Consider the following 21,522-nt stretch of genomic DNA (forward strand, 5'->3'; position numbering starts at 1 on the left):
AAATAAGAAACGCTACATATATTGTATAAAGAAATCAAATGTACGAAAATACTGCACATTTGTCACTGTGTAAATTAAATATACTTCTTATTAAAGTTACAAAAGTGATTTAGTCACTTTTTAGCACAGATTTTCTCTCTTTTGTTGTTTGATTAACATAACTGCTGTCACTTTAAGAGCCGCCCGGGTCCAATATACTGTCACACATGTGTTTTCTTTCTCAGCTGTTTGCTTTCACTTTAGACCTAAACTATTGTGTTTACGAGGATACTCGCAAAGACGGGTATTTTGACACACACAAGTGTGTGTTTTTATTCGTTCAAGGCCTAAAAAGTGGCAAAAATCAGAGTTTAACGCTCCTGCGCTCTGTGAGCACCATCTTTACATGTGTGCACCTCCCTGACAATGCTCAGAAACAGCAAAATAAGTTCTTTTTTGCTGCTGCTTACATTTCAACATTTTAAAATCACTTGTTTTGATCCATAATGCTTAAAATTGTGTGTAAACGTTACGTATTTGTGACGACGTAGCACAGCAGCGTCACATGAGCGTGTAACCGTGATAGAGACAAAGTTCAAAATCTCTACCGGTTGACCAATTTCTACCAGTTAATCCTGTCTACCAGTTTGTCGCCCAGCCCTAAATTGGAGACATGTCATTTGAACAGTAATAATCCTGTATGGTACTATATCTGGCGAGACCTTAAACTGGAACTCGAGTTACCTGAAGCACTGCTTCAATTGTATTATCTTATAAGTACAAAACATGATCAAATTAGCAAAAAATGTTTCCTTAATAAACAGAAAACAGCTGCCAGTGTGTAGATGTTGTGAAAACTGCTGAACATTTTGTGCAGTTCTGCACACAGACATTCTCATGGGACTGCTTCTAATCTTGTAAGGAACATGTTTGCGTAAGCTGTGTACGTCTACAGCTGATGTGCTGAATGTTTCACAGTATGCTGTGCTACAGTATACCCTGTTACTCATTTTTAGAAAACTTTAAACCGGTCTCAGATCAGTCTTGGTACACTGTAATATACTAATTTAGTGACCATGCCTTTAAAAGGTTTCAGACCATGTTCACTTAGTCCTGCTATTGCTATGGTAACGGTTAATGTGTTCCAAAGTGTCTCCCCTCCCCGTTTCGCTGGCCTCATCAACACAAGGGAGGTGTTAGAGCCTAATTGGTTTGGCACCTCAAGTGGGGCTGATTTCAAAGGCAGGAAAACCTTTTCCCTCATTAATAGGATCTGTCATTGCATAAAAGAAAGAAAGGAAGGGTGGAAATCATGTTAATCACTTTATATTTTTATTTTTCTGTGAAAAACAATACTGTACTTCTCATTCGCAGTGGCAGTAATACTATGGTACAATTCCAGTAAATACGTGGATATACGTGTCATTTGCTCTAGCGAACACCTTTTGATGTGTAAAAACTCAAAGTAGTTTGCAAAGAAGTGTAAACGTCCATTATAATCTTTGTAATAACTTGAGCTCAGTAATAATGTCTGAATGTTTGATTCGCTTTGTCGCATTGCTATGACAGCCTCTCTGAGATGAGGTTTCAGGTGCCTGGAAGAGTAAAATTTCGTTGAAACTATCTGCAAATTATGCATTGTGCCTCTCTGTCTCTGTCAGGAGCTGTGGAGGTGAGAAAAGAAGGACTTGAGGCACAGATCAACCGGCTGGCTGAGCTGATTGGACGTCTGGAGAATAAGGTAAGAGGTTCGTCTTATAATACCGAAAGGTCAAGTGCTTCCTCCTGGGTAGCGTCTTATAATAGCGAGAGGTCAAAATCCACAGACCCGTGCAGATGCAATCCAGTGTAATTAGACACTGAAAATAAAAACATGGTTAACAAATGGAAATATGTAGCTTAGTTTCTGGTTTTACAGCAACTGATAACATGTTTTGTTTGAGCAGATATTTCATATTTCTTTCAAATAAAAGCAACACTGTACAAAAGTGTATATGTTTTAAAGGGTGGGATGTGTATGTCAATATAAACATATATTATAGTAGTGGCAGATGACAGTCTCAAGTATATACTTCCTTAAAAAGTTTTAATTAACTGAGTAAGGATGCACTGATCAAAAGTGACAGTAAATGAAATTACAGTTTTAAAGAAGATATCTATTTCAAATAAATGCTTTTCTTTTGAATTGTCTGTTCATCAAGAAATCCTTATAAAGTATATCGTGATTTCCACAAAAAATTTTAAACAGCAGAAATGAGTACAGTGATAGTCATGTGACAAATGTAATGGCGACCTAAAATTCAGCTTTGCCATAACAGGAATAAATTATGCTTATAAAATATTAAAACAGAAAACAGTTATTTTAAATTGAAATAATATTTTGCAATATTACAATATTTATTGTATTTATAATTCAAATAAATGCAGCATTTCTGAGCATTAGAGCCTTCTTTTAGAAACATTCAAAGATTTGCAAACCAATAAATATCAAATAGAATTGGGACATCAGTTTTTATTTAGAACAGAATTAATTTGCTCGCTTTCATCGCTTTCGCTTTTCTTCTCATGCACTGGTTCGCTAAGCTGAACAGCCAATCAGATTGATCTGTCCGCTTGGTGACCATCACCTTGGTGTGCCACAGCCTTCTTAAAGGGATAGTTCACCCAAAAAATTTAATTTCCCCATGATTTACTCACCCTCTAACCATCCTAGGTTTGTATGACTTTCTTCTTTCAGATGAAAACAATCAGAGTTTTATTAGAAAATGTCCTGCCTTTTCTCAGCTTTATAATGGCAGTGAATGGCTGTTTAGATTTTGAAGTTCAAATAAAGTGCATTCATCCATAATCTATATTTAAAACTTTTTTGAGATTTATACATCATCTGAAAGCTGAAAAAGCTTTCCATTGATGTATGGTTTGTTAGGATAGGACAATATTTGGTCGAGTTACAACTATTTAAATATCTGGAATCTGAGGGTGCAAAAAAATCAACATATTGAGAATATCGCCTGTGAAGTTGCCTAAATGAAGTTGTTAGCAATGCATATTACTAATCAAAAATTAAGTTTTAATATATTTACTGTAGGACATTTACAAAATATCTTCATGGAACATGATCTTTACTTAATATCTCAATGATTTTTGACATAAAAGAAAAATCAATAATTTTGACCCATTTAATGTATTTTCACTATTGCTACAAATAAACTCATGCTGCTTAAGACTGGTTTTGTAGTCCAGGGTTACAAATGAATATTTTTCTTACGCAAATGCATCAGTTCGCTTCAGAAGGGCTTTATTAACCCCCTGGAGCCGTGTGGAGCACTTTTCATGACGGATGGATGCACTTTATTGGACTTCAAAGTCTCAACACCCATTCACTGCCATTATAAATCTTGGAAGAGCCAGGACATTTTTTAATATAACTCAAACTGTATTCATCTGAAAGAAGAAAGTCATATACACCTAGAATGGCTTAGGGGTAAGTAAATCATGCGGTAATTTTAATTTTTGCCTGAACTATCCCTTTGAGACTTTGTTGTGGAAAGAGCTTTTCGGTTTCTCCTCCTGTACCTAAAATACAGCTCTGCAATTTCAGTTACTCCTGCACATACAGTACATTCACTTATGCATACACATGCACACACTGATAATTACACACATTCATATGTAAAGCCCTGAGAGGAGATTCAGATTGCATTTAGCAAAGCCAGTAATCTTTTCTTCCTATAGTTATTACTTTCATTGCTGAGGAATGATACGGAATGAAACAAAGAAAGCAATTAAACAGACCTGTACTAGTAGATGACTGTTTTTACCATTATATTCTATTCACTCAACATTTATGTAACTTTTCTTTCTTGGTTAACCATTGTTTCACCATCTCTCTCTTTCTCTCGGTCATTTTATTATGTGTGTCTGACATTGAGCGCAGTGGACTAATAGAGTCCCCAGTTAATACTGGAGATTTGGCAGGCAGGTTCTTATTGCTGGAGCTAAGAATAGCCAAACCAACCCAACTGGTTTATTTCTCTCTCAGTGGAAGGGAGGTTCTGACGCATTCTGGTGAGACGGGATGAATGAGAGGATATCTGGGTTGAGCAGCAGAGACTCCTGTACTGGGAGATGTGTTGGTGTCAGTCCAGATACAGATTAATAAAGATGCATGCATATACAATCAATTTTGTAATGAAGGAATATAAATATTCTGAAGAGTTTCATTTTAAATTAATTAGCTTGACAACTATAATTTTGTGATATGCACTACTGTTCAAAAGTTAGAGCTCAGTAAGATGTTTTTTTAATTAATGCATTCATTTAACCAGGAGGCTATAATTTGATCCAAAGTGACAGTTTTCAACATTTCTATTAATAAGCAATATTTCTTGAGCACCAAATCAGCATATTAGAATGTGACACTGAAGAAATGAGTAATGATGAATTTAGCTTAATTTTTTTCAGCTGTCATCACAGGAATAAATAACATTTTAAAATATATTAAAATAGAAAATAGTGTTCTTTTAAATTGTTATATCACTGTATTTTCAGTCAAACAAATGCAGCCTTGGTTGAGCATAACTGACTTCTTTTAAAAACAGTAAAAATTCTTACCGACCCCTGACATTTTGAAAATTAGCTCATTCTGAGTTAAAACTTTATTTAAATAGAAATAATTGAGTATGTGTTGATCAAATGTTATACCTTCCCACCACACTGTAAAAAATAAAAAACACAATTTGTTGAGCCAGCTTTAAAAAAATTGTTACCCTGCTGCCTTAAAATTTTAAGTTCGGTCAACTAAAATAAGTTTATTCAACTTGAAATGTTAAGTTGTACTAAGTAACAACTTAGATATTTGTGTTTGCTGAACTTAACAGATGGGTAAGTAACCCAGCTGCCTTAAAAGTTTAAGTTGATTCAACTCAAAAATCTAAGTTGTCAATATATTTTAACATTTCAAGTTGAATAAACTTTTTTTTGAGTTGACTGAACTTAAAATTTTAAGGCAGCCAGGTTACAAATCATTTTAAGTTGACTCAACAAGTTGTTTTTTACAGTGCATGGCTGCCAGGTTTTCTTAACAAAACCTGCAGTATTTCTTCTCAAAACTAGCATTTCATTTTTGTCTGGGCGCCCCTGGTAAATTCGCATTCCAGGGGCTAAATACAATGTGAAAAGCAACCCGTGGCAACAGTGTTAAAGTGGCCCAATACCGCGGTAAAACCGCGGACTTGGCAACACTGCTTCCCACGGACCTTGAATGGTCAAAATATTAAAATATTACAGTGTTTTACCTCATGATACTGTATGTATTTGGCATGAGAATATCAATCCAGTATCATGAGGTAAATCATCGCAATATTTTGAAATATTTTTTTCTGCCCACCCCTGCAAGCCATGCAACCTTTTGCAATCGTCATAGTTTGGCTTGCCTTCAAAGTTCTCAAATCAGTGACAATGTTTTCCAGTTGCCTTATTGAACTCGTTCTTCTGCTCAGTCCACTGTGAGATCTGCCATAGTTGATCAATACAACCCGGTCTGCAGCACACCTGGGTCTGTGCAGGATTTACCATATGCTTCTCTAAACATCCATCCTCAAAGTCTTCAGTTTAATTGAAATGTCAAACATAGCACTGTACGTCTGTCCTGTCCTGTTCGCCATCCTCACTGTCGCTTTAGACAGGGCAGCCTGACTTTGGTGACCCGCTTTGGCTCACAGCTGGATCAGTCATCAGAGCGCTCTTGTTGTCTGCATAATGCGCTCCCACAGCTTTAGGAAACGCATCATTTCCTTTTCTATCCAGTTGTGGCACCCTGATAGCCTCCAATCACCGTGGGGACTTAACGCTCAAGCCGTTCCTGCAGTATTCATCCTCAACAGTGCGGCGGTTGTCATTCTTGCTATTATTTTTGATGGATAACCCGCCATCACTATTCTCAGTGAGAGAGACAGCTGCGCGAATTTGTGGCATCATTACCGGCCATTATGTACTCTGTCATTCCGTGATGGGAAAGAATATTCCACACTATCCCTGTTCACTTATGGATGGACTGACAGGAGATACCAGCGCCTGTCTTTTTATGAAGCATAGAATGATTCATACATTGCGATGGTGTAAACTTTTCAGTGTCATGGCTGATGTAAATTCCTCATGAATTCATAGAGTGCCTATATTTGGAATATAGAGAGAATATATGAAATATATACTGTTTTTTTCTCAGCATTTTTTATTGTCTGCATACATCATTACATCCCAGTGACAGTGTTTTTAGCTTCTACATTGAGGAAGGGAAATAATACTCACAGGCTTTCTCTCAATGCGTAGATTCTTGATACTAGAAAACATCCTACAACCGCTATAGGCTTAGTTCATTCCTGAATCAAAATTTCCTGATAATTTACTCACCCCCATATCATCTAAGATGTTTATGTCTTTCTTCAGTCAAAAACATTCCAGGATTTTTCACCATGTGGTGGACTTCAATGGTGGCCAATGGGTTGAAGGTCCAAATTGCAGTTTCAAATGGCTTCTACACAATCCCAGCTGAGGAATAAAGGTCTTATCTAGCAAAACAATCTGTCATTTTCTAAAAAAAAAATCAAGTCAATTTATATACTTTTTAACCACAAATGCTTGTCTTGCACTAGCTTGACTTCACGCATTACGTAGTCACGTTGGAAAGGTGGAAGCACCAACCCAGTGTTTACAGAGCGAATGTGCAAAGAAAGTCAAACGCCCTTTACAAAAAAAAGTTAAAACAACAATGTCAGATGATTTTGAATTTGGAGGAGAACCTCTAACTTACCCTTTTTGAACCAGATTACACAGACGAAGAACTAACCGTGTGTGGCCTTCCCAATGTGATTCCAGTATATAAGATTTTTTTGGAAAATGACCAAAGATCATTTCGCTAGATAAGACCCTTGTTCCTCGGCTGGAATCGTGTAGAGCCGTTTGAAGCTGCACTGAAACTGCAGTTTGGACCTTCAACCCATTGGCTCCCATTAAAGTTCTCTATATGGTGGCATGTTTTTTTCTCATAAACCTTTTCTATTCAACTCAAGAAAGAAAGTAGTCTGAACATCTCTGATTATATGGGGGTGAGTAAATGATCAGGAAATGTTAATCCAGGAGTTAATTAATCCTTTAAAACAGAATGTTAAAATAGCAACATTTCTATTTGGAAATGAATCGAGAATATGTTTGGGTTAATTGTTCTTAACCCAAATGTACAATTTCTTGTGAAATTCTCTGTATTTAATCAAAATCATGACATTTTTATCCTTTTCTGCTTGTAAAACCATCTGCTTCAGAGTCAGTATTTTATCTAGAAATAATTTATTAAAAATAGAAATATACATATATTTTTAAAGAAAACTGAAGGACTGAAGAAAGAGGTAAATATACCTCGTTATTTTAAGTTTCAGAGCTGTAGTGTTGAGAATAATGTTAGATACTTATGAAAACATTTGAAAAATCAGGCAAAGTTAGTTGCCATCCTGAATGTTTCCATATTCCGTATCTATTTTAAGTTCCACAACATCACACAGGCCCTGATGAGTTCTGCATTTTTGTACTTTATAAGTAATTATGCTTAATTTTTGTCAACTCAATCACACAAATTGTGAAGAAATAAGAGATTTTATGTCATAGCTAGCACCTGAAAAACTAAATGGCTTCTGTATTTAATATTTACGTAAAATGCAAAATATGGTTAAATACTGTAAGCTGTGGTTGATTGTGGTGACCAAAATAGAGCTGAAAATCAGTTTAACATCATAAATGCATTAATTCATTTAATTGAATGCAAGATTTAAAAGCAAATATAATAAATGTTTAATATTACTTTTCTTTTTCATGAGTGACCCACATTGAATGATAGGCAATTACACACATTTATAAGAATATGAACTTCTAAAAAGGATTAGTTCACTCCTAAATTAAAATTGATAATTTACTCACCCCCATTTCATCCAATATGTTCATGTCTTTCTTTCTTCAGTTAAAAAGAAATTAAGGTTTTTGAGGAAAACATTCCAGGATTTTTCTTTATATAGTGGACTTCAAAGGGAGTAAACGGGTTGAAGGTCCAAATTGCAGTTTCAGTGCAGCTTCAAAGGACTCTACACAATCCCAGCCGAGGAATAAGTGTCTTATCTAGCTAAACAATCAGTCATTTTCTAAAAAAAAAAAAAAAATTGGCATAATTTTTAGCACAAATGCTTATCTTGCCCTAGCTTTGCAATGCGCATCTACGACTTAACGCAGTATACAATCATATTGGATAGGTCACGTGTGGTTAGTATTTCTTTTCAACTGAAGAAAGATATGAACATCTTGGATGGCTTTGGGGTGAGTAAATTACCAGGAAATTTTAATTCTGGAATGAACTAATCCTTTAAACATTAATCCAAAATAACTATATTATACGTAAACTTTTTTCTTTAACAAATAGTTTCTTTTTTTTATTGTAAGGTCAGGCAGATGTGTTTAAGTGATTCATCTCTCATGAGCTCACCTGATTGAGTGTTCGCAGACAGACAGCATCAGTGAAGGGCAGCTGAGGGAGACAGTGAATTCACTAGTGGCTTTTCTGTTCTGGTTTTTGTTGCAGACAGTTTGGTTTGACCTACATCAGCGACTAACAGACACTGATGGCACAACTAGCGCAGTAAGTACTAAAGCACGTCTTACATACCAAAAAGCATGATAAAAAAAATGCATAAAGTCCTCAAAGAAAATGCATGATCAATTTCACCATTTCCCTCCATGTTAAAACACAAAAGAAAAGTTATTACTCAAAATCACTGAATAGACCTCTGTCAAATCAAGCTTGACTCCTCATGGGTCTCTCTAGCACTCCTCATGCTGTTCCACACACCTGCAGCACATCTGCCACCTGTTCCTCAGGACTTAGCCACTTTATATGAAAGCACCAGCTCAGTTTAATACCAGCATGCTCCAGGAGTCATTTGTGCCTTTAAAAGATAATAGGCAGTATCAAACTACACCTCACCTGGCCACAAATCAGTCCCGCTCTGTGGACCAGCGATACACCCAGCAGCGCATTATGGGAAAAGCACAAAAATGTCATACGGTTTTGTTCAGTTAAAGTATGGGAGTGCTGGGATTTAATCTCTTGTAGAACTTTGTGATTTAAAAGTTTCAGATGTAATAAAGAAAAGATTGCTGTGTTTAAAAATAGGAAAAGTGCAACTGAGTTCAGTGTGTAACAGAGATCTTAGCTCAAATTGACTCCCATCTTATTGGCATTGGAAGGATCAGGGGTAATTGAATTGTTTCTTTTTATCCATTAATCCTTGTCAGTTTCAAGACAAAATGGGGGTTGAGCAGGTTCCACCTGACAGCTTCAAAGTGTGCCTCTGTGTTTGTTGGTTAACACAAGCATTATTTTTGGACACGGAAGATATTTCTGGAATTAGTTCATCACACCTACGATAATGTCAGGGTTTCCTGCAGTGTTATCTGCCGTGAATATTATACAGAGCAGAAAAGAGCCATTTTAAAACAATGACTGGCATTTCCAAGCTATTTGTTTGTGTACAAGTGACTATTGCTGCATTTGCTTATAGTAAATTTAGGGAATGGTGACTTCTGCAAAAATAATGTGGAAAACGCGGAAATTGCGGAATCCAGTCATAAAAACGGAATTTACATTTTAACACAGAATGTCACGGAATTTAAAAGTTGGACTAATTAATCAAAAGTAGGTCACTACACCTTAATAAAATCGCGATATGGACTAGTATCTGTAAATATTAAGCTGCAAAAAGACTAATTATAAATATGAATCTGCATGCTCTGCGTCTCCCTCATACTGAATGAATGAATGAATGAATGAATGAATGAATAAATAAACGCCATAGGTGCTCAGTTTTGTTTACTGCTCGTAAATGAGGACATGAAAAACATCTCCAGAACTGCACTGAGAGTCACTTCATGAGCATTTGCCGTTTCATTTGAGTGAAACTAGCTTCATATCATATACACGCAGATATCTAAAGGAATTCACGACAATCCGTCAAAATAAAAGTTCGGTGTAACTTGAAGACATTGTGCCAGAAATAGGCCCATATTACTGTTATTTAGTAGATTATTGATAATACTTCTACTACTACTGTTGAAAAAAAAAATAATCAAACTTTATTTTTTAAGAAATAATCACAAAATATTTCCTCTGTTTAATTTTTAATAGTAAATCCCATTTATTTGCCAAAAAATAAAAATTAGTTTTCATTAATTAAAAGATAAATTAAATCTGTTTTATGCCTTCATTTGATAACCAGAAAAAAATTTTAATACACCCCAGAGAATTTCTGAGGGGGAACAAAACATTTCATAAGACTATTGTAAGAATAAATAAAAGTTGTTTTTATGCATTCAAATAATTAGGCATGCTAAAACAATAACAATAAAACATAAGGTGAGAAAAAATAAAACATTTTTTCTTGAGCTCTGTATGTATTTTCTGTTTATATTGATGTTAAATTGAATAAATTTTAATTTTTTTATTTTAATTAATTAGACATGCTTTTTGATTAATTTAATTTAACCATTAAAAAGGAGTCCAAAAAAACTAAAAAGGAAAATAACTGAATTTGGGAAAAAATGTAAAGGATTTCATAGTGCCCTAAGTAAACTGCATGCATTTTGACATTGAGATGACAAGAAAACATGTTAACGAAATGAACCTAATTTTAGTAACAAGAAACATTTTGGTATGAAAAGTTAAGTGCTGAATATTTAAAGAGATAGTTCACCCAAAAATGAAAATTCTGTCATTTATTACTTGCAGTGCTGGTCAGAAAGCTCTCGGATTTCATCAAAACTATCTTAATTTGTGTTCCAAAGATGACCCAAGGTCATATGGGTTTGGAACAATATGAGGATGAGTAATTAATAACAATTTTCATTTTTGGGTGAATTATCCCTTTTAAACAAAAGGGAGCAGATCTTTATTACATCAATAGTGTATTTCTCCACACACTCACTTATTTAAATATGCATGAATGCATATATTAGCATATGATTATTGCTAATTCGGTTTTTGGTTTTCCTCCTGTAAATATCAATGTAAATCATTACAATACAAACATACAGGTTGTACATTTTATGTGCATAAACAAAATGTTCAAGCATCACTGTGTTGCCCCCTCCAAATATAAGAAAACAATGGCTGTTTGATGTCTATTACAGAGTGGAGATGCTGCAAGAAGGGAGAGCTCTTATCTTCTCCTCAGGACGTTTTTATAGAGAGTGGACTAATGACTGATCAGTCCAACAGCTCAATGCATCTGTTAGCTCAGCGGTTTATACTTTACAGGCTGTATTCACTGACTTAAATAGACTCTTACACCACCCGCAGTGCTTGTCTTGATTGGCCGGGAGGAATATAAATCAGCCGTCTGCTGATAAAACCACCGAAGATAGGCAGAAAGAGAATGGGAGAGCTATCTGAAGGAGTTATACAACTACATATCTGAAAGCCATCTTTGCTCATTTAGAGGGAATTATCATGGGGCGGACGCAGAAAGAAAAACGAGCTGCTTCCATTTGTGCCTCTCAGACTTGAACAAAGCAGCTCATTTAAAGAGATGCTAAAGTTCAAAAGGGGAGAAATTAAAATGCGATTTAGTGTTAGCAGTGAAAGGAAAAATGGGGGTAGAAAGATGCCAATCAGACAGAAATGGGACGGTATTCCCCAGTTTCCATGGTAACAGTGAAATTTTTCAAACCCTTTGAGGATCCGTTTTTTTTTATGGGCTCACACTGTACCTGAGACATTCTCCTCACTTACATGGTAGGAAATTGGGCACATAAAATACTCTCTCCTCTCTTAGTGCAAGTGTGTGTGTGTTTCACAGTCTGATGCATAATGTAGAAGTGGAGCAGTTCAACTCCACATGGGGGTCTTTAGGGTTCATTAGTTTAGGTTCCCTTCTGAGACAAAGAAAAAACACACACACACACATACATGTGCATATACACAAAGCACATTCACCACATCAGGGATTGCTAATTCACATAAACCCAAATGAGAGACATTGCAGTACACACAAGAAAGGTTACTAACCTGGCTCCAATCAGAGCGAGAGATTTAAGTATTCTAACAATACAATATCCCACTGAGCCCAAAGCCTCTTAACATTTAGACTACGGGTCACATATGCTTGCTTTGTTTTATCAGTTTATTCCACGGCACTGAGTCTGAATGAAGCCCCCTCGCTGTTCAAACAAACACTGAAGACTAATGAAAGACATTAGTGCAATCGGTCTCAATGCAGCTCGTTCGGATCAGCCACATGTCGAAACGCGAAGAAAATTGGATTCAGAATCCTTGTGCGTTTCTCTAATTATTCGTACGTACTCATCAGATCAGGCCTCCAGTGGAGGAGAATGGGAAAACAGAATGATACTTATTGAGTTTTGTGTAGGTTGGGTAATGTAGTGTTTCTGATTGCATTCTGACTAGCGTTGGGTGGCATAGTGCTCTTGATTAAGTTCAGGGTTTATTACCAGGCTTCTGCTCTTTTATTGCCCTCGCCTTCGGGGAGCGGGACGACTGTCAAATCAAAGGGCCTAATGGTTTTCGCTCGGGTTTTATCTTTCCCACCTGCCGGGGAACAGCACATGCTCTATTAAAGATGTGACACCTTAGTTATAGCATACACACTACAGCCTAGTTTCTCTAAAAAACATACCCTTTTTCACTCCTGTGAAGTTATGATTTGTGTTGCAGTGAGGTTGTTTGGTTTTAATAATGGCATATAAAAGTTAAAGGCAAACCCAGACTGAATCTGAAGACTTTTCTTTTAGCGAAAATGTAAATAATTCTGCAAAGTTTACCTGGTAATGAATTTTAAAAAAAAGTCATTGCGACTTATTTCGTAATTCAGACTTTTTATTCTCAGAATTGCATGATACAAAGTCACAGTTGCGAGTTATGAAGTTAGAATTGTGAGATAAACTTGTAAATTGGACATCTTTCCTCAGAATTGAGTGATATAAACCCACAATTCCGACTTTTTTTCAGAATTGCGAATTTATATCTCGCAATTGAATTTTTTTCCTCAGAATTGCGAGTTTATATTTCGCAATTCTGACTGTAAATTTCAAGTTTGTCTCGCACTTGTGACTGTTTATATTTTACACTTATATTTTACACTTTTTCTCAGAATTGTGACTATAAATTGCAAGTTTGTGCACTTGTGGCTTTTTCTCAGAATTGTGACTTTTCTCCTCAGAATTTATATAAGAGTTTATATTTTGCAATTGTTATTTTTTTTTAAAATTGTGAGTTTGTATTTCGCAATTGTTACTTTTTTCTCAGAATTGCACATTTTTATTTCGAAATTGTGACCTTTTTATCAGAATTTCAAGTTTATATTTCACAATTGTGACTTTTTCTCAGAATTGCGAATTTATATTTTGCACTTGTTACTTTTTTCTCAGAATTGAGTTTGTATGTCACAGTTGTGACTTTTTCTTAAAATTGCGAGTTCATATCACAATTGAGTTTTTTTCTCAGAATTGCAACTTTATATCAGTTTGTGACTTTTTCTCAGAATTGCGAGTTTATATCTCACAATTGTGACTTTTTTTCTTAGAATTGTGAGATATAAACCATAAGAATAAGCAATTCGGAGAACATCAGTCTTTCTCTTCCTCCAAAATTGCACTTTATAGCTCAGTTGTGAGTTTAGATCTCACTGTTCTGAGAATAAAGTCAGAATTGCATGAAAAAAAAAGTCTGAATTGCAAGAGATAAACTTGCATTTGTAAAAAAAAAAAAAAAAAGTCAGAATTGAGAGTTTTTATCATGCAATTCTGAGAAAAAAAAGAATTGTAAGATAAAAAGTCGCAATAACCTTATTTAATTTTTTTTTTATTCAGTGGTGGAAACGTGCTTCCATAGCAGTGGGCCTGGTTATAGGATAATATACACAACTGTTCAAAAGTTTGGGGAAACTCACCAAGGCTGCATTTATTTGATCAGAAATACAGTAAAAACAGTAAGATTGTGAACTGTTATTACAATTTAAAATATAATTAATTCCTGTGATGGGAAAGCTGAATTTTCAGCAGTCGTTACTCCAGTCTTCAGTGTCACATGATATGCTGATTTGGTGCTCAAGAAGAAGCATTTCTTATTATTATCAATGCTTACTGTATGTACCAGTTGTTCTGCTTATTTTTGTGCAAAACATGATACTTTTTCAGGATTCTTTAATGAATATAAAGTTTAAAAGAACAGCATTTATTTTAAATAGAAAGCTTAATTACTTTTGGTCAATTTAATGTATACTTTGTAAATAAAAGTATTAATTGAATAATAAAAAAAAAATCCTACTGACCCCAAACGTTTGAACTGTGGTGAATTATAAACATTTCACAGGATATTACTTTAAGTTGAAATGAAGTGGCATATAGGCATCTTAAACTTTTATGATTTCCAGCATATAAATGCAGATGTTAATCAGTGCGTCAGGCTCCTCAGGGTGCTCTGCAGTGTGGAAATAGTCTGCCGAGCAATTATTACATTTAAACCTATCATTTCTTAGTCTGTTGCAGGGTAATGTCAGTTATTTAATCAAATCTCTCAGACTTAATAAAACTGGTTCAAGATGACAGCACCATTTTAGAAAGGAGTGGGAGGCCTGAGTGACATGTTACACGAGAGGTGCAATTATGTGAAATAGGCAAGTCAGAAGCAGTTCAGTTTCATTTCCGTTAAGGTCTACAATTATCCTTCTGGAAATGTTATAAATTTTTGTTTCACAGGCCAGTACTGTTTTATTTGGTAGCCAACCACACTCCCACAATCCTACATCATTTAGATTACACTGGGAATTAATTAGTTACTTAGGCGACAATCCAAAAGAGTAGCTGTATTGATTTTACAGTCTGGTATGTGTCATATTTATTTCTCCTTGTCCTAAAGGAATAACCATATGCAGATCTTGCATAACCCTTCATCTGCAATATAGCTGCATGACTCTTAGTAAATGAGGGTCAAAGCTTTCAAGGCAGTTTGCTTTTCCTAAACGGGTTTAAAGTTAAGTGTTTATTACTTATGATTTCTTCAACCCGTTACACTGCGATTTGAATCTCTAAATGTGTCTGGCTTTATTTATTTATTTTTGGCTAAAGAGAATATTAAGCGAATACCAACAAAACAAATGTTAATAATATTCAAAGTGTTCGTAAACTTTCCACGCATTTTAATCACAAGTTTAATCATCCCTCCAGACTCACAGTTTTCATTATGTATTCAGGCTATTGGAAACTAATCTGCCACTTTGTCTCTCTCTCTCACTCTCCTTTTCTTTCTTCAGTCTCTCTACCTGATCCGCCAGGAGATGAATGTTTCCCAGAAGCAGCTGGGAGAGTTCTGCGAAGCCCTGAAACAATACCTGAAGAATGTGTCTGCTCAGAGAGACTGTTTCCAGTGAGTTGACTTTATGTGTTTGTCTTAAAAGGATAGTTCACCCAAAATTGAAAATTCTGTCATTAATTACTCACCCTCATGTCGTTCCAAACCCATAAGAGAAGAAATCTTTGAATAAAAGTTGTTTTTTTTGTTTTCTTTTTATTTTCTTTGCGCACAGAAAGTATTCTCGTAGCTTCATAAAATTACGGTTGAACCACTGATGTTACATGAACTATTTGAACGATGTCCTTACTACCTTTCTGGGCCTTGAATGTGTCAGTTGTGTTGCTGTCTATGGTTCAGAAAGCTCTCGGATTTCGTCAAAAGTATCTTAATTTTTGTTCTGAAGATGAACAAAGGTCTTACGGGTTTGGAACGACAGGAGGGTTAGTAATTAATGCCAGAATTTTTAATTTTGGGTGAACTATCCTTTTAAGCTTGACCTTCTAGTGAGCATTTACCTCATTCCCTCATATTAAATTTAGCTGTCAGTATGATAGTCCAAAAAGCATTCTGTGCTTTTTTTGTAATGTCAAACTGAAGTGTTTTCAGTTATTTTTTATCTCCTGAGGGAATGATGTATGTATTTTGTATATAAGTGTCAAAGTGTCTATTGGAGGGTAACAAAAACTATACCACTATGCAATTCTTAAAAAATGAACCTGTGCATCTCTCACAAATACATTGTGTATTTATCCCTGACGTGTTAAATATGACACTGTATTGTTTCTCCTCCTGTGTATAAAGATGGCAGGCGAGCAGAGGGGAGTGTTGTTATTCAAACTCATGAATTAATGATGAAACTGGCTAAACAATTGCTGTTTTTTTCTGCAGTATTAATACACAGCGTTTACAAAGGCCTAAAAGATAAAAAATAGTCCTGAAATGTTTTAAATCAGTAAGTTACCATTTGTGTTCCCTGGTTAAACCTAGATAAGCTACCATTCAAAAGGGGTCAGTAAGATTATTTTATTTTTAAGAAATTAAAGGGATAGTTCACCCAAAATAAAAAACCCGTAAGACCTTTGTTTATTTTCGGAACACAAATTTTGATGAAATCCAAGAGCTTTCTGACCCTGCATAGACAGCAATGCAGCGCAAGTATTCTCATAGCTTCATAAAATTAAGGTTGAACCACATGTCACATGGACTATTTTATTGATGTCGTTACTACCTTTCTCTGCCTTGAACATGTCAGTTGCGTTGATGTCTATGCAGGGTTTTAGAAAGCTCTTAAACTTAACTTGCGTTTTGAAGACCTTACGGGTTTGGAACAACATGAGGGTGAGTCATTAATGACAGAATTTTCATTTTTGCGTGAAGTATCCCTTTAATGGCTAAATAATTCAGCAAGTATGCAATAAACTGATCAAAAGTGACAGCAAAGACTTTTACATTGAATTCTGAAAATCAAGGAAAAAAGTCAGCCAGTTAAGCAGCACAAATGTTTAGTAATTGAGCGCTAAATTTAAACATTAAAACAAGTCTTACCAACCCCAGACTTTTGAACAGTAGTTGCTTCATTTAGAAATTTTTGGTCAGGCCAGGACCAAGAGCATTTTTCAGCCCCACAGGATGAAATATTAATGTAAGAGCAGTGAGTAAAATAGGTCCTTTGTAGTGTTTCTCAAGGAAGCTCCCTGAGTCAGTTCTCTGAGAGAGGGCTTTGTGTGGCAGCATTTTGTACTGCCGTCATGATTCACATCAGACTAGTGAATAATTGATCAGTGAGAACATCTGCAAGCTTCTGCAAAGACCCATTTGCTGCTGAACTGTCATCTCTGTAGCCTCCCCTTTATCTGCCTTATTTCTTTCAACTTTCCTCCACTCTATTATTTTATCAAGTTTGTGAAATCCTTAGAGTTTGAGGAAGCTAAAGTCAGTTTTTGAAATGCTCTTTCATTTTCTCAACCGCTCATTCCATTCAAATAAACTCTTATAACTCAATAACACCAAGCTTGAAATACTATTGTTCACAACAATAATACACCTCTGTTAATAAAGTCAAAATGACACCAAAACTGAACCTGTTTACTTTCTAAATGCACATTCTGTGAAGGATTCATTGGAGCAAGAAAGCATGATTTTGAAGTTTCCTCTCAAACAACTTTTGCCATGCAGGCTACTGAATAATGTAATTAACAGTCAAATAGCTCACATTAAGTCTGCACTCATATCCTACATTTGTTTTTAATGAATATTTTGTTTATCTCTTAAATACATTAAATTACAGATGTAAAATGGATATGGCAAAAACAATTAACAGTGATTTTAAACATCTACAGCTGCTGGAGTTACGACCTGGCAGGTTCTGTAACATGTCAGCGACCCAAGACTGAATAAAGCTTGAATCATTTCCCCATCAAGAAAGCACTAAAAAGCTACTCGCTGCAGCGTTGCTGCCTCTAATGAAAGTTTGAGGAGTGTCTGAAGTGGCTGATGTTTAGACTTCTGTTGATTTATTGAGCTAATGCTAATCATTGCTACAGCTGCAGCCCCGGAGGCAATAAAAAAAACAGAGCAGAAATATATGAGGAGGTACTGCCATCAAGTGGAGGTTCATACAGTACTATGGATAATTAAGGTTCTGTTTACATTTTCTATAGATTAGAAGTTGTTTCCCTGTCCTTGAACACATTACCCTTGTTTTCTTTATTCTCACTGTTTGTTTCTAGAAGGTTCAGTGCTTTTTCACCTTTGTTCTTCTGTTTATCTCTCTCCAGTGTGACAGCTGTGCGGCTGCCTGACGGCCTTTCCTTTGTGGTGTATGAGTTCTGGGACGGAGAGGAGGAATGGAAGAGGTACAGTAAAACACCTTTTCTCCTGTGTGTGACACAGGGTTTGTCGTGTTGACTGGGATCTTCTCTCTAAACTCCGATCATCTTGCTTGCCATTAGTAAGCATGAAAGGGTGTAATAGTTTGTCTAACTAAAGTTTGTAAGCCGTATTAATTAAGATATTAGCCTAATATTTCACCTACCTGACCAGAAATAAGAACAAACTTGAATGTTGTCAAGATTCTTACCCTGGAAATCCTGTCCAACCGTAAACGCCTTTTGCACTCTTCTCCTTGTCTGTAGTCTGTAGTACTCCAAATGTTTTACCTGGTCTGACCAATTTGTACAGCCCAAAACATGACAATAATTGACCATTTTCAGCAGCAATAATCAGCAAAATATGTGAGTTTCATTCGGTTATGTGGTATTGTTACGTTCAGCGCTGCCAATATGGCCGACTGATGACACGTCGTGAAAACACTCTATAGGAAATAGGGATGCGCGGTATACCGGTACTGGAAAAATACCTGTATTTATTATATTTTAAACGCGATGGATCAAACAGATGAAACTCTATCAATGCGCCCGAAATTAATAAATAAAGAGCAGTAGTAGTGAAATATGCCATTACTTTGCATGCAAAATGGATGATAAATGTGATTTTACTGGCCTTAATGCAAACGTTGCTATAAATAATGTGCTGCCACAGGAGGCAACACATGAAATCTTGCTATCTGTCGCTTGCTCATCCTGATCTTTTCAGAGAATGAATAAATCGACAAGTGAGTGCATCATTCATCATTTATAAATTCAGATTTAATTTTTACTTTTACTCACAACTGATCAACGCACATACATGTGATACAGTAGCAACGAAAGCTCAAACAAACGTGCACTTGCATTTCATACAATCGAATATTAATTGAATTTGAATTCAGTAGAGTTTCACGATATTAATTTTAGTATCAAAAATATGAAGGGAATGTTTCTGAAGCTCTGCCGACCGCTAATGTGAAGCGCCGAGAAAACAAGAGTGATTTGTATTTAATGTATTTATGCTTTTTTTTTTTTTTTTTTTTTTTGGCTATCTGAGACTGAAATCTGAAAACAATCTGAGAGAGACAGAAATAATAACGTGATTTTGAATATTACTTTGACATAACTGTTAGAATAACACTTTACAGCCAGATAAAAAAGTTTGTCAAGACAAACTTTAAGTTGGCTTGAGAAAGCCCGGAACAGAAAGTTTTAAAAACTTTGAAAAGTTTATAAAGTTTAAAAAGTTTAAGAAGTTTTAAAAAGTTTGAAGTTTGATGGTATTCAGTCTGAAATAGTTTGAATTCTAAAGTAGTTTTAAAAGGTTAATCTTTGGATGTTCTGAAGGCAATACAGTCTGTCAGAGATAGATAAATAGATAGAATGTTGTTAGCATGTTATTAACATGATTAACATGTGACTAGCATGATGTTATAATCATTAGCAAGGTACTAGCATGTTGTTAGCATGCTTATAGGATTATTACCAAGTTACTAGCCTTTTACTAGCATGGTGCTAACATAATTAGCAAGTTACTAGCACGATTAGTAAGCTGCTAGCATGTTTCTAGCAAGATTAGCAAGTTAGTAGCATGTTGCTAGCATGATTGTAGCATGATTAGCATGTTGTTAGCATGTTATTAGCATGATTAGCAAGTTACTAGCATGTTACTAGTATGTTTTTAACATGACTAACAAGTTACTAGAATGTTGTTAACATGATTACCAAGTTACTAGCATGCTTAGCAAATTGTTAGCATGTTTCTAGCATGATTAGCAAGTTGCTAGCATGTTTCTAGCAAGATTAGCAAGTTAGTAGCATTTTGTTAGCATGATTGTAGCATGATTAGCATGTTGTTAGCATGTTATTAGCATGATTAGCATGATGTTAGCATGTTATTAGCATGATTAGCAAGTTACTAGCATGTTACTAGTATGTTTTAGCATGACTAGCAAGTTACTAGCATGTTGTTAGCATGATTACCAAGTTATTAGCATTTTACTAGCATGGTGCTAACATAATTAGCAAGCTACTAGCATGTTGTTAGCATGATTAGCAAGTTACTAGCATGATTAGTAAGCTGCTAGCATGTTTCTAGCAAGATTAGCAAGTTAGTAGCATGTTGCTAGCATGATTGTAGCATGATTAGCATGTTGTTAGCATGTTATTAGCATGATTAGCAAGTTACTAGCATGTTACTAGTATGTTTTTAACATGACTAGCAAGTTACTAGCATGTTGTTACCATAATTACCAAGTTACTAACATTTTACTAGCATGGTGCTAACATAATTAGCAAGCTACTAGCATGTTGTTAGCATGATTAAGAAGTTATTAGCATGATTAGCAAGTTGCTAGCATGTTTCTAGCATGATTACCAAGTTGCTAGCATGTTTCTAGCAAGATTAGCAAGTTACTAGCATGTTGTTAGCACGATTAGCAAGTTACTAACATGTTTCTAGCATGATTAGCAAGTTACTATCATGATTCTGGTTGCTAGAAATAGATAGATAGATGAGTTTGAATGAGTTTAAATGGATTAGAAATACAGTACATAGAAGGGAAGTTTGATTGAGTCTCAAGGGATTCTGGGAGTTTTGACATTTGGAATTTGAAAAGTGTTGGCTCATTTGAACATTCCGTCAATGTAAGTCTATGGGATTTTTCCCAATTTTAATCGTCATTTTTAGGAAAATCGTAAGTCCGATCAATTAGAAAAGATATAGCACACCCGACCAGATCAGTCTGAAGATCTGGGCTGAGTTTGGAGTTTGTAGAGTTAAAGCTCTAGGACGAGTTAGTGTCGACAGATTTAGTCTCAGAAGAGAATAGCATATCAGTAAGTTGGCTTTCTCAAGCCAACTTAATAAAGCAACATTTGTGTGAGCACGTCATAAATAGAACGCGGCAGCAGTTTACTGTCCTGGATTTGTCGTGTTGCGCTGCACCGCGCCGCATCCAGTGTAGACAGCATCACTGATTAATGGGATCTACTGTGTTTTGTTGAGTTGCTCCGCGCCGCTCGCGTCCTGTGTAGACACGTGTCAGTGGGCAGAGCCGCAGCCGCTCCAGCTGACTGTGACGTCACATGCATACCCTCTATTTGCTTGTGTTCATGTTGGTAACGCAAATTCACCACACCAACCAACAGGAAGCTGCTTGTTTTTAAAGTAACTTCCAATTTGGGTTTTCTGTCCTAAAAATCTTGTTGAAATGTAATGTTTAAGTGTGAAATTTAATGTTTAAACACATTTTAAACTTTTTTTTTTATACA

The 21,522-nt window shown here is 35.6% G+C and overlaps 1 protein-coding gene across 2 annotated transcripts in view; it reads left to right on the top strand.

Moving 5' to 3' along the window:
- Window positions 1-21,522, top strand: part of necab2 (N-terminal EF-hand calcium binding protein 2) — a 111,907-nt gene that overhangs the window by 85,911 nt on the left and 4,474 nt on the right. The window contains exons 8-11 of one of the 2 annotated variants that reach the window (XM_051135609.1): window positions 1,641-1,720; window positions 8,600-8,656; window positions 15,342-15,454; window positions 18,160-18,237. In XM_051135609.1, the coding sequence (XP_050991566.1) occupies window positions 1,641-1,720; window positions 8,600-8,656; window positions 15,342-15,454; window positions 18,160-18,237 (328 nt within the window). The remainder of the gene's footprint in view (window positions 1-1,640; window positions 1,721-8,599; window positions 8,657-15,341; window positions 15,455-18,159; window positions 18,238-21,522) is intronic. The other variant, XM_051135610.1, reaches the window with a different exon arrangement.

This window comes from Labeo rohita, chromosome 18 (genome assembly GCF_022985175.1).
Source record: "Labeo rohita strain BAU-BD-2019 chromosome 18, IGBB_LRoh.1.0, whole genome shotgun sequence".
Classification (NCBI taxonomy): domain Eukaryota; kingdom Metazoa; phylum Chordata; class Actinopteri; order Cypriniformes; family Cyprinidae; genus Labeo; species Labeo rohita.